We start from the raw sequence: 15,233 nt of genomic DNA, 5'->3' as shown, positions 1-15,233 counted from the left end.
GGTTAATTTACAACTGTTAACTTTGCTCCATCCACATTTATTTTTAGTTTTTCCTCCTTGCTTCAGAAAGTGAAGGAAGAATAAAAATCCTCTATATTTCAAGATAGTAAATGAAAACTTTGCCTCTGTGGTAGATTTGGGAAAAATCATGAATCTGTCCTTCGTAAATGGATTTATCTAGTGTATCGAGATTTTTCTCCAGGGTGTCTTATAAATTGCTAATGTAATTCTCCCAGTCACAATCTGTTTTTAAAAAAATGTGCATCTGTGTCTGTGCATGACAATGTTGGCTGTGTGCACACTTTGTGTCACCTTTGTAGAAAACTGATGAGGATTGCTGTGCAAGCTTAAGTGGAACTGTCTGAAAGGATATGATTGCAATAGGCCTTCCAATTAAGTACGACAACACTACATTCTGCACTCTCTCGTTTCCTTCTCTATGAACGGTATGCTTTGTCTGTATAGCGCGCAAGAAATAATACTTTTCACTTTATACTAATACATGTAATAATAATCAACTCAAATATATATTTAAAGACAAAACTCTTTAAAATACTCTGGCAATTGTTTATCCTTCAAAAATAAGCTTCTGTATTTACTGTATTTCTCACCATGTTAACCAATGAAAATAATGATAAATGGGCTCATATTCAACGCAGCTTTGTGTTCAGGTAACTTTCAACATTGAATTACATTTCTAAATAGATTTTGACTTGTTTCTGGTTGATTTAAACTGGATTGCGATCTTGTGATTTTTGATGCAAGGCTTGATTCTGAAAATAGTCTTTTGAGGTTGGCCTAATTTTTAAATGTATGTGTATTCCAATAGCGACTTGATGTGCGTTTTGATGAGTACTCTGGAGAATCATTGTACCAAGAGAAAGCACAGGAAGTACTACGGCTGTTGGATCAGAAAGGACTGCTCAAGAAAACAAAGTAAGGTTAGATTTCAGCGGTTGTATTTTTTTGAACATCTCACTAAAGAACTTTTTTGTTTATAAATTAAAACAAAAATAAAGACTGCTGAAAATGTGCAGCAGTTCAGTCGACACTTAAAAAGCGATTCTTTTGGGGTGGACTCTCTTCATCAGAACTGAAAAAGGAAACCTGAATGGTTGTGCTTGCTTCCAAATGAAGTTGCAGTCTGACAGTCATGAAACATGGGGCTGGTCCTGAAGAAGCCTTGAGGCAATAAGTTGAAATGTCCGAGCAAGAGTTCAGCAGGTGTTCACCTAAAGCATTTGAAAGATGTTGGGAATGAAGTGTTCTCCCAAGGCATTTACAACACGTTGCTCCTAATTTATTGTCCTGAAAATCATGGATGACCCCCGTGGGCTTTAAAGGTCGACTCACTCTTGTTTTGTGCTTTGTGATTTTTCTCCAAAGCTTTTAGGTTTAACAGGTATTTTGTTGGGAAATATTTAACAGAGGGGCTGGATGCTTTGGTGGAGGTACCAGACCATTTGTGATCTCTATGCTCTGTACATCATCAAGATCATCTATTACCGCCTCTGTAATGTCTCCCATCGCTGCCCTTTCCTCCACTTATCTGCTGCTGAAATTCTCACCCATGCCTTTTGTTATCCCTTGACTAGACTATTCCAATACACTCCCGCCCAATCGCCCACTTTGTATCCTCCATAACTGCGAACTCATCCAATACTCTGTGCAAGTTAGGTTAGGAACAAGGTCTTGTTTACCCATCACCCCTGTGCTCATGGAATCATAGAATCCCCACAGTGCAGAAGGAGGCCATTTGGCCCATCAAGTCTGCACCGACAACCATCCCACCCAGGCCCTATCCTTGTAACCCCACGTAATCCCCCTGACACTAAGGGGCAATCCTATCCAGACCTGTTCCCCGTAACCCCAAGTATTTACTCCACTAATCCCCCTAACCTACACATCTTGGGGCACTAAGGGGCAATTTAGCATGGCCAATCCACCTAACCTGCACATCATTGAAGTGTGGGAGGAAACCAGAGCGTTCAGAGGAAACCCACAGAGACATGGGGAAAGTGTGCAAACTCCACACAGACAGTCACCTGGGTCCCTGACGCTGTGAGGCAGCAGTGCTAATCACTGTGCCACCATGTCACCCCTTCATGCTGACCTAATTTGGCTCCTGGTTCTGCGAAGCTTCAGTTTGGCAATTCTTATCATGTTCAAATCCCTCTCACAGCCTCGCCCCTCCTTATCTCTGTAACGACTGCCAGCCTCCACAACCCTCAATCTATAATTTCCTCCGAATCTGATCCCCTGTGCATTCCTGATTTTCATCACTCTGGTGTTGGCCTTCAACTGTCTCAGCCAAAAGCTCTGCAGTTACTTTCCTAAATCCACCACATATTCAGCTTTGTCCTCCTATAAGTCACTCATTGAAACCTACCTCTTTAATGAAGTTTTTGATCAACTGTACTAATACCTTTGTGGCTCTATTTCACCTGATAACTCCTTGGAATGTTAAACGTTAAGTGCAAGTTGTTTTGGTTATCAAAACCTCAAATGCAGTCTCATTCTGGTTGTTACTGGTTTAATATGTTTTTGTCATTCTTCTGACAATAGTGAGCCATTATTTACTGCCTAATTACATTAAAAGGCAACTGTTGACATCCTGTGTGTATGAATCAGACTAAATATTGTTGACAGGCCTCCTTCCCTGAAGAAAATTAGTCAACGGTATGGTGGCACAGTGGTTAACACTGCTGCCTCACAGCGCCAGGGACCCATGTTCAATTCCAGCCTTGGGCAACAGTCTGTGCAGACTTTGCACGTCCTCCCCGTGCCTGTGTTGGTTTCCTCCGGCTGCTCTGGTTTCCTCCCACACTCCAAAGATGTGCAGGTTAGGTGGATTGGCCATGCTAAATTGCCCCTTAGTGTCCCAAGATGTGTAGGTTAGATGGATTAGCCATGGTAAATGGGTGGGGGGATGGGGTGGGATGTGGGTCTGGGGAAGGTGCTCGTCTGAAAGTTGGTGCAGACTCGATGGGCTGAATGGCGGCCTCCTGCACTGTAGGGATTCTATGTTATTTAAGGTGCTGAGTTTTCCCGGCAATATGGCTCCTTTTGTAGTCACCCAGACTTGTCGACTTCAAATGATTATCCTGCCTTGGCAATACTACAGACAACCTCTGGGTTTGCTGGTCCAATACCATAATCACACAACTATTTCTTTAAACCAGAACTTGAATCCTTTTCAGATCTGTTACAAGGCTTGTGACTAGAACTTCATATTCATTTTCTGAAGCCCTCTGATCAGTGATAATCGCCCCCAAATACTTTTTTTCCCTTTGCACGATATATTATCAGTTTGTCATTGTGATGCTATGTTAACTGCTTTATCCATGTTTAAATTCATCTGCCATTCTTAAGCCTATAGGTTTTCAGTCGGGTCTGAAATGAATTAGTTCTTGAGGTTTTCTGTCCATCTGGAACGTAAAGTGACCATAGTGTCTTGAAGTTTCTTCCTCTGTTTGTTGATTTGTATTTCTAACACTAATGGAAAATGTCAATGCTTGTGTTTTGCTTTCGGACAGCTGACGCTCCCTTTCTGAATTAGAATTGGCACACTTGGGTGGTACTGTGCCTCACAGCACCAGGGGCCTAGAGTTCAATTCCGGCCTCGGGTCACTGTCTGTGTGGAGTTTACACGTTCTCTCCGTGTCTGCGTGGGTTTCCTCCGGGTGCCCCGGTTTCCTCCCACACTCCAAAGATGTGCGGGTTAGGTGGATTGGCCATGCTAAATTTCCCGTTCGTGTCAGGGGATTAACAGGGTAAATACATGGAGTTATGGGGATAAGGCCTGGGTGGGATTGTTGTTGGTGCAGGCTCGATGAGCCAAATGGCCCCCTCCTGCACTGTAGGGATTCTATGACTTTTGGAATAGTAGCATGTCTTTAACGGAATTGTGTAGATCCCTCTAGTGGCCACAGATTTTCTTATTTATTACATCGCAAGTAGATCCATTGTGGTCCTGAGGAAAGGTTGTTACTCTGAGGTTACACTTTTTGGGTAAGTGCTGCCTGCTCAGGTAGGTGTGAAAGATTCAATAGCATTATTTGAAGATGAGCAAGAGAGTTCTCTGTTTTCCCATCCAGACTTTCTTTCCCACCGGCACCAACAGAAAGTGGATAAGTTAATTCATGATGGGATTCAACTAGGAGCAAATTGGCTGACAATGCAGCTCTATAATAATGAATGCATTTCAAAAGTAGTTAATTGAATGTGCAGTACTGAGGGATGTGCTAAGAATGTGATGTGGTGCTATATAACTTAATCCCCACCTTTTATCTCTCAGATTAGTCTAATTGGGTGGACTTGTAGGAACTTCTTCCACTGTTTTAATAAACTGAGAGAATTATTTCACAGTAACTTCATCGCAATGTTACTTGTGACTAATAAATACATTTTTTTATTCTATCAACCTGGCCAATAAATCAATAATACTCAAAAGACGAATGGAAATGCTAACCAAATGTGGCTTTCTTCGGGTTCAGCTGATGCCAAGAGCTTTTGTCTATCCTGAAAGCTGGGCTGGGTTGGGAGGAATAATCATTCCTCTCTTAAACAACATTGTCCAAAACGAGATTCAGAATTCACCTTCAAAATATTTCTTCTATTACCAAGAACAATTTGTGGTCACTCCCTTGTTTGTTTTGTGGCTCACTTTATTATGTTTGCTTACGTAACACTAAGTCACATCCCCCAAACATTACAACGACTAAAATAGTTTATGACAAAACTGCTTTTCTTAATTCCTCCCTTGAGAATGAAAATTTTATGCTTGCAAAGTAACAGAAAGTTACTTGTATTTTATTTCTCTGAAGGCAAGGAACTGGAGTGGTTGATCTTTCACCAAATGGTGATCTCTCTACTTATGCCAAACTTGTTCGTTGTGATGGGACGTCCCTCTACTTGACCAGGTAAATTTTATTTTTCTATTTTTAAAGCATTTTAGTGGCCATGCACAGAGGTATTGGTGACATTTTAAATATTTATTCATCCAAGTGTCCATGTCTGAAACTAGGCAATTTGATAAAAGCTGTACTTGGCCAGCCATATGTCTGCTCTGGCAATGCTTTCGTTTCTGTAGGTTTCCACACTTTATTTTTAGTTTCACTAATATTTAGACAGATTTATATGTTGCAATTTTGATCAGGAAGCAGAGTTTTCTCTAGTGAAGAGAATCCTGATCTTCATGCCAGTCAGAGTCTGTCCACCAGTAGACAGACTTTCCCTGGATGTAATTAAAGTAAAATTCGAAAGCTTGCAGTTGGAAAGTTCAGCTGTAACTAAATAGTAGCTCAGTGACAGAAAGAATGATGGTGTACCCGTGCCCCATACCAGAGTGGTAGTGTGCACTTAATGTTCACAGTTGCTTTCACAACGGGTTCTCAACCCTGACCATATTATTCAAAGGGTATAAGGGGTGAAGGTGGGCTCCCTTCTCCATGTGAATGAACAAAATCAAGCCTCATCCTGCTGTTGTGCATTGCAAGCAGCCAGGTAGAGATTCACTGGTAGAGACTTGGGTAAAAACCCTTACTAACTATTTTCCTGATAGGGAATGTGATGTATCTTTGGAGAAGCAAAGTTGGAATAAAAAAGTAATCATGTCACCTAAGTAATACATATAAGCATGAACGAATCATCATTCCGATCTGTTTCGTTAATTCAAGCTGATAGTTTGTTCAGTTACTGCTGAATGCAGATGACGTTGATTTAGTACGCAAATATTTCTTAAGCGATTTTTGGCATTTTTTCCCCAAAGGACGTGAGAAATGAATTGGCTTTGTGGCCCACCATTAAATAGAAAATAAAGATCATCCAAAGCATATCGACAATCTGAACTGCATTCCAGTGTTGTCAAAAGAAATCTTACCAAGTAGAGACTTTTTCATGTAGAGAGAATTATTTGAAGCATCATCGAATCCATTCAGTTTAGAAGGAGGCCGTTCGGCCCACCGAGCCTGCACCGACAACAATCCTGCCCCATCCCTGTAACCCCACATATTTACCCTGCTAATCCCCCCAAAACTAGGGTCAATTTAGCATGGCCAATCAACCTAACCAGCACGTCTTTCCGACTGTGAGAAGAAACAGGAGCACCCAGAGGAAACCCACGCAGGCACAAGGAGAATGTGCAAACTCCACACAGACAGTGACCCAAGTCAGGAATTGAATCTGGGTCCCTGGCATTGTGCCACCATGAAGCCGAAAGCAGGCCGATGGTCGAAATATTTCGGTTTGAACATATCCCCAGTTTATCAGATCAAGAGTGATGTTTATGCTTTCAGCATGCTGAAAGTGGTTCAAGAGGAAACCACATCACAATCATCACCAGTTTCTTGAGGGAAACCTGGGAGGGTTTAAAAACACCAGCCTAGAACTAGAAATTTATTTTCATTTTCCCTGAGTGCCCAGTGAAATCAGAAGTTACTAATTTGCGATTTTGCATCAATCCAATCTTGAGGCAATTGATGGACTCCACTGTTACTATGTACAGCCATCAACAAAGCAAACGGACTGTTGAACTATGGCCAATATAGTGACTGTATAGATGTACGAACTCCAACTGTTTAGTTCAGTGATCAGTCCACACCGAGTACTGAGTCATTCTCTGCTCACTGAGACACATGGAGACATTTGAGCCCTGGAAATTCTGAATGAAGTAAACCACATCCCTCACATCAGAGAGCTGAATTAGAAGAGAAGAGTACATAAATTGAGTCTTTGGCTAGAGCGGCATTGACTGAGACTCACATCAAAAAACTGTGTGGGCTGGTGAATTATATTGAAAAGTTAATTCTGGAACTTGATTTCACTTTAAACTCTTGGCTGTGCAACATGAAGACTGGAGTTCAAATTAGTAAAGGCAAACTTGAGAATGAAGTCATCACAGAATAATAAACAAAATTCTGATGTCAGTTGACATTAAAAATTTGTGAGAGGCTCCAGTGTTATTGGATCGGGGCTAGTAGACATTGTCTGGAAAGATTGCCAAAATGGCGCAATAATTTGAACATCTGAACAGCTCAGTACGGGCTACAAACCAGTGAATTAGATTTGGCCCATTGACTTTGCACTGTTCATCAATAAGCTGAACACCTGAGAAGTAGGGAGGGCCTTCCTTTGAATTTTCCCCATCAGCGTGGTGGGAAGTATGTTTGTTCAGCTGTGCATAAAGTACATTGTGTACAATCTACCACTTAGAACTTCTATGTATGAAAAGAATTTTCACAACTGGCTGAAGAGAATTTTGTCCCCTGTGGATGCGATGTAATGTGTGTTAATGTGTTAGCATCTTGGGTGGTGCGAAGCGGTCAGCCTGCTTGCCACCTGGTGCTTTCAGCTCTCACTGCTGGCTTGCAGTACATCTGTTGTGAAGAGAGTGCATACGCCTTTCCTGCCAGTAGAGAGCCTCCTCATCACCAAATCCTTTTGTAGTGCCTCCCCGTGGCGACAACATAAACTGGCTAAAATACAGGGGATTCTGAGGAGGCCTGGCTTCCAGGCGCATGGCATGCAGGCCCCGTGATGTGTGATTTTTTTTTTTTGCCCTGGTGCCAGGAGCAAGATCCCAATCTATGGGTAAATTAGCTCCACTGCTTTGTGGGTGTCTCTCTTGAGGAAAATCTAGGGGAGTAAAACCTGACAGAAAATCCAGAATGAGGTCCCGTAGGCAGCAAGCAGTCTGTCACCAGGCAGCTTTCCGGAAACACCCGCAGCAAAGCTGGAACTGAACAGTATTGGTTTTATCCTTTCCATTGAACAATACTAGCAATGCTGAGAGCGGAGGGGGGTCCAAATGCTCAGGAACTCAGTCTCCATATTATTTGCCCATGCTTGCGCTCTGGAGGGGACACTCCACTTTGTGGTTTATGTTGGCACAATACCTGAAGAAACAGTTACAAGCAGTCAGGAATGGTGCAAAGAAAACAGAAGGCAAAATAAATGTCCAGGTGATAGAGTGAGCCCGCCAGAAAGAGAGAACATTAGCTGACTTGGGCCAATGCTGTTAATCTATGGAAGGACTGCCACTCTCAAATCGATCTCAGTACAGAAATGACAGACATCCTGGGCGCAGACCATCGTCTCCCAAGACAGATGGATCCCTAACTGAAGAGAATTAACTGGCAGAGACAGTGTGTCTGCCTCTGTCCTTTTCCCTCGAGACTTGCTTCATTTTTTTGATTAGGAGATACATAGCAAAGCTAGACCATGGGTAGGTTGGTTATGTTGAGAAGTGGCATCAGTCAGAGTCCTATATGTGTTCATTTTTAAACTCAATCAGACTGAAAATCCATGTATTCTCTGGAATCATTATTCATTGACTTCCCCGAGCATGGCAAATTTGATACCACGGAAAACTCCATTGCTGTGTAGATGTTTGTCTTTTACCTCCAACGTTTGGGGTAAGTCGATATCATTTTCTCAACAGTTCAGACAACATGACTTTGGTATTTTTAAAAATGTAATTCTTTCTATCCCCTAATCCTCTTTCCCTTGAGGGGAACAAATTCAGAAAATCCTGTTTCACCAACATGTTAAATTGGTTTACAATCCTACGTGTGAGCACACATTCCTTTCATTCCCACTAATATGTAGATGAGGTTATGACCAGAAACGAAAAGCAAAGCAAGTTCTTCAATGTTCCTGCACTAAATGTCTTGTTACTTTTTTTTTAAAACTCCAAGCTCAAGCAGCCTAAGATGGCACCAGGGCGAGGTGACTTCTTGCAAGCTGTGCCCAGCATACCCTCTAATTCTATCTTTTACTCTCGTTCTATGCTTCTAAAATTTTATCCTAACTCTCTAACAATGCTTTAATTCAATCTCTTACACCCCAGCTCTGACTGTAACAGTGCACTCTCTCCTTTCCTTCTCTATGCACGGTGATGCTTTGTCTGAAAAGCGTGCAAGAAACAATGCTTTTCACTGTATACTAATACATGTGACAATAAATCAAATCAAAGGTTTAGTACAAATGAGTTCCACTTTCATGAACTATTTTGGTTGAGAATGGTGAAGCTTATGAATTATCTTGCAAATATGCCAGTAATCCATTGGGTTCAAGCTGAAACTCCAGTTAATTCATTTGTGTAAATGTGTTTAGCCAGTTTGTTTAGTGGGCAGGTGGATCCTCTAATTGCTGTAATATTTGCTTGCTTGAATGAATGCTTTTGGAGACAGTTGCGATGTCATCAAAGTAAGAAAGGTTTGTATAATGTACAGGCATGAAGATGCTTCAAAGGTCTGTAATTAGAGATACAGGAACTATTATAAGCTTTCTAATTTATGATGGGACATCTCAAACACAACTGTTCTTCAGATAAAGAAATTATGCAAAATGTTAACATGAAAATAAAAGGAAATATGATGAATAGAAACGTCAGCTATTTTCAGTGGCATCTATTTAAAAACTGTACTGAGACAGGGTTTAAAAAAAACACAAATAATGATGCGTTTAAAATAACTCAGCAGGAAGATCTTTAATCACTTCACCCAGATTAACAGATAAGGCAGCACTCTGGTGGTTTGTAGGGCAGTTCTGCAGAAAATGGACAATTTGGGTACACTGATTTTAATTGCATTGTTCTTCTTCTTCCTCAACCAAATGATAGTAATCATCTTGTATCATTCAAACTAGGGTCCCCTGCAAAACACGAGGTGCGGGACTTTATGGCCTCGCTCGAGCAAGACCGGAAATTCTCGCCCGAGGTCAAAGGATATTTCTGTTTTCCACCCCTCACCTGCTCCAATTCCGTGGCAGGCAGGGCGGTAGAATTCCGGTGTAGGAGTGAGATTTTGACTCCTTCAAAACCTATAGACTTGCAGAGTTAAAATTGGGCCCTCGGTTTCCATAAAACTTTGTATTACCACCTTTTTTCTGCTTTGTTTTTTTTAATTGTTCATGGGTGTGGACATCGCTGGCTGGGCCAGCATTTATTGCCCATCCCTGAGGGCATTTAAGAGTCAACCACTTTGCTGTGGTCCTGGAATTGCATGTAGGCCAGACCAGGTAAGGATGGCAGATTTTCTTCCCCAAAGGGCATTAATGAACCAGATGGGTTTTTAAAATTCCAGATTTTTATTAACTTCAAATTTCACCAGTTGCCATGGTGCGATTCGAACCTGGCTCCCTGGATTACTCGTCCAGCAACCATTCCACTGCCTCCCTAAGCCAGTGTAAACATTTTCTTTGCAATGGTATAGTATTAATTTGGGCAACTTGACATTTTCACCCTAAAGTTGAGCTGGATTGCTTGGCGAGTAACAGCATTTGCAGGGAGCACCCTCACCCATATAACATTTTGAGAAATCTGCTACCCTTTGGCAGTAGTCCCTATGTTTTAGATAATGGACAATGAGAAATTAACAATTTACCACAATATAACTTTATTCAATTGCCTGACTTATGAGGATTTTTTTTGCTCTAATTTTACCTTGAGGGGAAATCCCCTTTTTGTAAAATTTAGTACCTGTTTTACACGATGAAAGGTTTTTTAAATTATGTCACCTAACAACGGATGTTATTAATGGAAATAATTGCTGTTACTTCACTATTTTTGTTGGCAGAGACGTTGCAGCTGCTATAGATCGAATGAAGAAATACAATTTTGACCAAATGATTTATGTGGTAGGTAACGAGAGAGAGGTTTTACGAGAAATGTTCTTGGGTAGACAAACTTTGCAAATTAATTTACTTGTAGCAGTCTGGTGATTTATAAAATAATTTGTTTGGATCTGCAATCTCCTGGCCCCAAAATGGTTTTTTTCCCTGGAGGATTTTTAAAAATCTGGCATTTTCACAAGAGTCTGTTTGAATGGCATCAAATTAAATAAAACTTCTGACACAAATTGAGTAAAAATTATCTTGATAACATTTGAATGATTGCTTTTGGCAAATCTTTATCCACACATTAGAACAACATATCATTCAAATAGTATGTAGCCACATGATTTGTTTGACACATTACATTGTCTTGTCAGTTTTGCTATTTGGCAGGAATTGGTAAATTGTATTTGTGACTGGGCCTGCTTGAATTTATTGCTCACTTTTAAATTTTCAAGACCACCTAAACTTCACTTTCTCCCATTTCCCCCACCCCACTCAAAAAAAAAGACATTAGTCTCATCTGCAACCTTGTTTTGAGTAGAATGCAAGTTTGCAGTCTTAAATTGTTTGCAAAGGATGGTTGTCTTCAATGAAATTTGCATGTATGGACAGTGTGGAATGTGAGGACTGTTACCGATGGGTCCATCCCCATAAAATGAATATGGTGGAAAGATCAACCTCTTCAAATCCAAATAATTTGTGATTTGGGTAAAGGTGTTAGACTGACGAGATTGTCCTGGCTGTAATTCTTGTCCATGAGAGTTGAAAATGAAAAGAGCCCAACAGTGATGTAATCAGACAAAATGGAGACTAAGGCAGATAAGCAGATGTTAAGGGGAGTGATCAAAAGATCATTCAGAGGTAGATTTTGAGCACAGTATTTAAATGGGGTTAGGTAAGTTGAGGAACTTGAGGGAATTCCGAAGGATCGGAGAGGATGAAGGCAATTGGGGTGCACGAGACCAGAGTTAGAAGTGCGAAGAAATCTGGTGGACTGTGGAATTAAAGAGCAGCAAGACTATGAAGGGAATGAACTTTAAATTAGATGCATTTCAGGATTGAAGGCCAATATAAGTTAACAAGAGCTGGAGTTACAGGTGAACAAAACTTGATGTGGGATAGGATATGGGCAGCAGAGTTCAGATGTGCTGAAATCCGCAGAGCGTGAAGACTGAAGCAGAGATGGAGGTGGGCAGCGTAACGGCACAGTATGCCAGAGCTCAGCAATCCCACATCTAACTGATCAGGTCAGAATTTGGCATCCCTGCTACATCTAGTTGTGAACGGCAATGGAGAGTTAGGCAATTAGTGAGAGGAGGAGAATCAATGAATATCACCGTCCTCAGTGAAGGCAAAGCTAAACACGTGAATGCAAAAGGCAAGGTTTGCAATTATGTTTGTCCAGAACTGCCTTTGGGATAATCCTTTTTGGTCTCATCCTGAGGTCCCTAGTGTCTTTAGCCAATGTAATTTTCTCATGTGACACCAGCAAAAAATCGAGATCAATCCAACCCAGGCAATTACTTACCCATCAGCATATTCTCAATCATCAACAAAGCGATGAAAGATGTCACCAACAGTGCTATCAAGCAGCGGTTACTCACCAGTAACCTGTTCACTGATGCCAAGCTTGGATTTTGCGTTTACCATTTAACTCCAAACCTCATCACAGCTCTGGTCTAATTATGGGGGTAGGATGGGGAACGTGCTATTAAGGTGATTTATTGGTGGACCCAAGGTAACTGGGCAGGAAAACAAGGCATTGCTGGTAATGTTTTGCCTATGATTTGATGAATAAAACATTAGATCCAAGCAATAGCTTGGGCTTTGGGCAGCACAGTGGTTGCTGCCTCATAGCACCAGGGTCTCGGGTTCGATTCCGGGCTTGGGTCACTGTCTGTGTGGAGTTTGCATGTTCTCCCTGTGTCTGCATGGGTTTGCCCCGGTTTTCTCCCACAGTCCAAAGATGTGTGGGTTAGGTTGATTGGCCATGCTAAATTGACCCTAGTTTTGGGGGGATTAGCAGGGTAAATATGTGGGGTTACGGGAATAGAGTGGGATTATTATCAGTGTGGGCTTGATGGGCCGAATGGCTTCCTTCTGCACTGTAGGGATTCTATGATTCAACAGCAATCTCGCTGATCTGAGCAACGGGTGGTTATTCCATTGTCAACTTGACCATGTAACAATAAAAAGTTCCAACTTTGTGTAACTCTCAATGAATTATCAGTTCCGGTTTAGTGGACAGCAGCAGGTGAATGGTGCTCACTATTCGTTATGCATACCTCTTCCCACAGAATTTTAGCGGGCTCTTATAGTACAAATTGCGATAATTAGAAATTAATTTGTGTGGCACCTCCACGGGGAGCTGTGTGCTAGGAACAGGGCTAGCAACAGTTTCTCTTCAAGCATGCGGAGTCTAGACCAAGAAGTGTAAGTTAGAGTATTTAATTCAATGTAAAATCATTTACAGAAAGCAAAATAAAGAGCGGGAAAGAAAGATGGGAGTTGGAGAGAGAGATGAGAGACAAAGGAAAGGTAAAATAATTTTTGTTTTAAATTTCCAACCATAATTAAAATATGAAGGATGAGACCCTATGTTTGCAAAATTTAATTTGCAGTACTGGAGAGGTTGTTTGGAGGTAATTATGACTTGGCACACCATTAAACATTTCACATACACTGGAATGAACAATCTCTATTTTTTTCTGATGTGTTTAATGGGTATCTGATGGGTAAGTACTGCACTTTCATGACACATCGCTATAGCAAAGCCTCTGGAGGGATAGTGCAACTTGGACAGCAATTTCCTAATGTCCATGTTTAACTGCACATGTGTGGACTCCAGAGGTTGCTGTCAGATTTGTCCTTTAATAACAATGATTGTCTCCCCGTTATTATCGCAAGCTCCAGACCATTAAGTGTCTTCCAGTTCATCCATCAACGTAGGGTAATGGAACCACAAATGAAGCTGCTTTTTTGCTGCTTTACTTGCATGAGGAGAAGTTATATTTCGGTATTCTGCGAAAACTTAGAAAACCAAGAGGAAGTGAAATACTTGATATTCCACATATTCTGATGGCGGGGATATGCCCAATGCATGGGTGGTGGGAAATGTGACTGAAAGTGTGAATTTAACAGAGAATAATGCAGGAATTCTTTACAGTCAGGATGTCAGAATTGGTTTTGATTTTCACACTAAAAATATAAACCCCTACAAATTGATTGAGTCTCGAAATCAACTTCCCTTGAGAAAAATAACTAAAATTTGAGGGGAGATCAGGGGCCTTCTCATTTTTTCCAATACTATTATAACACTCGCTGAACTTGATAAAATGTTGAAAAATTATCAAATTAGTTTTAAATTAGTTTTAAATTTTATTTTCCCTGTAGCTGCAAGACTCCATTTTGCTTCGGTATTTTCTCCTTTTTTTGCGTCTCGTGCAGGTGCTGCCATTCGAACTTTGCCACTGTACGTTAGCTCGATGTTTAATTCCACAGGTAGCTGCTTCCTGTGAACGTGCAGGTATTCAATATTTGCTCAAGATAAGCTACCTGTTCAGGAGCAGTTGTAAAGGTGTTTCTCTTTGCATTTGCCACAGGACTTAGATCTTGCATTGCACTGATTAGGATCACAGGATGTGCCCTATTGGCACATTTCCTGTTTCATCAATTTTTTTTTAACAAAAAACACAACTTGTACTATTCAGTTTGATTATTTTGTGACGTATGCCTTGGAATTATATTGGTAAAGGAATGTAATTAAGGCTTTCGGCTTTTAATACTGGTGTGATTTCTATAATAATAGCTGTATCTTTCTGCAGACGGATAAAGAACAGTGTGCTCATTTTCAACAGCTGTTTGAAATACTGAAAATCATGGGCTACAACTGGACTGAACGGTAGGTCACAAGGAAAGAAAGCACTTTGTAATTACTCTGTCACATCATAATGAGAACCCTCCATCTCAGTCTATTCAAACACTGGATTCCCTTCTTTCCTGATGAGATGAATAAGACTGAGATGAGGAGAGATTTCTCCACTCGAAGGGTTGGGAATGTTTGGAATTCTCTACCCTGGGGGGGCTATGGATGCCCCATCGTTGAATGCATTTAAGGCTGGGAATGCTAGATTTTTGGTGTCTCGGGAGAATTAAGGAATATGGGGATCGGATGGGAACGTGGAGTTGAAGCCCACCTTCGCATTCAATGGCGGAGCATGCCCAATGGTCTATCCCTGCTCCTATTTCTTTTTATGTTCATAAATTTTGTAGTTCTCCAAGAAACATTTGGTGCATGGACCCTCTAAGTCTTTGTGGGTTTTGGTTGGATGGATGGGATTGTGGTGAGAGAGAGCACAAAAATTGAGAAAATTTATAGAAACTGAGGTGGGTAATCAAGTTGATTACCTGTAAAGACTCGCATTCCAACCATTATTTTGTAAATTGAGTTTGTGTCTTTATATGCCCTGCTTGTGAACAGAACTCCCACGCACCTGATGAAGGGGCAGCGCTCCAAAAGCTTGTGGCTTGTGCTACCAAATAAATCTGTTGGACTTTAACCTGGTGTTGTGAGACTTCTTACTGTGTGAAAATGTTATCCAGAGTTCACACTGGTT

General features: G+C 41.1%; 1 protein-coding gene across 1 annotated transcript in view; it reads left to right on the top strand.

Moving 5' to 3' along the window:
* Positions 1–15,233, top strand: part of rars2 (arginyl-tRNA synthetase 2, mitochondrial) — a 65,002-nt gene that overhangs the window by 25,052 nt on the left and 24,717 nt on the right. The window contains exons 10-13 of the mRNA XM_078212468.1: positions 830–936; positions 4,827–4,922; positions 10,578–10,638; positions 14,442–14,518. Coding sequence (XP_078068594.1) covers positions 830–936; positions 4,827–4,922; positions 10,578–10,638; positions 14,442–14,518 — 341 coding nt within the window. The remainder of the gene's footprint in view (positions 1–829; positions 937–4,826; positions 4,923–10,577; positions 10,639–14,441; positions 14,519–15,233) is intronic.

Source organism: Mustelus asterias, chromosome 5 (assembly GCF_964213995.1).
Source record: "Mustelus asterias chromosome 5, sMusAst1.hap1.1, whole genome shotgun sequence".
NCBI lineage: Eukaryota > Metazoa > Chordata > Chondrichthyes > Carcharhiniformes > Triakidae > Mustelus > Mustelus asterias.
The sequence above is the reverse complement of the archived record's forward strand: the minus strand, read 5'-3'. Positions and strand labels throughout refer to the sequence as shown.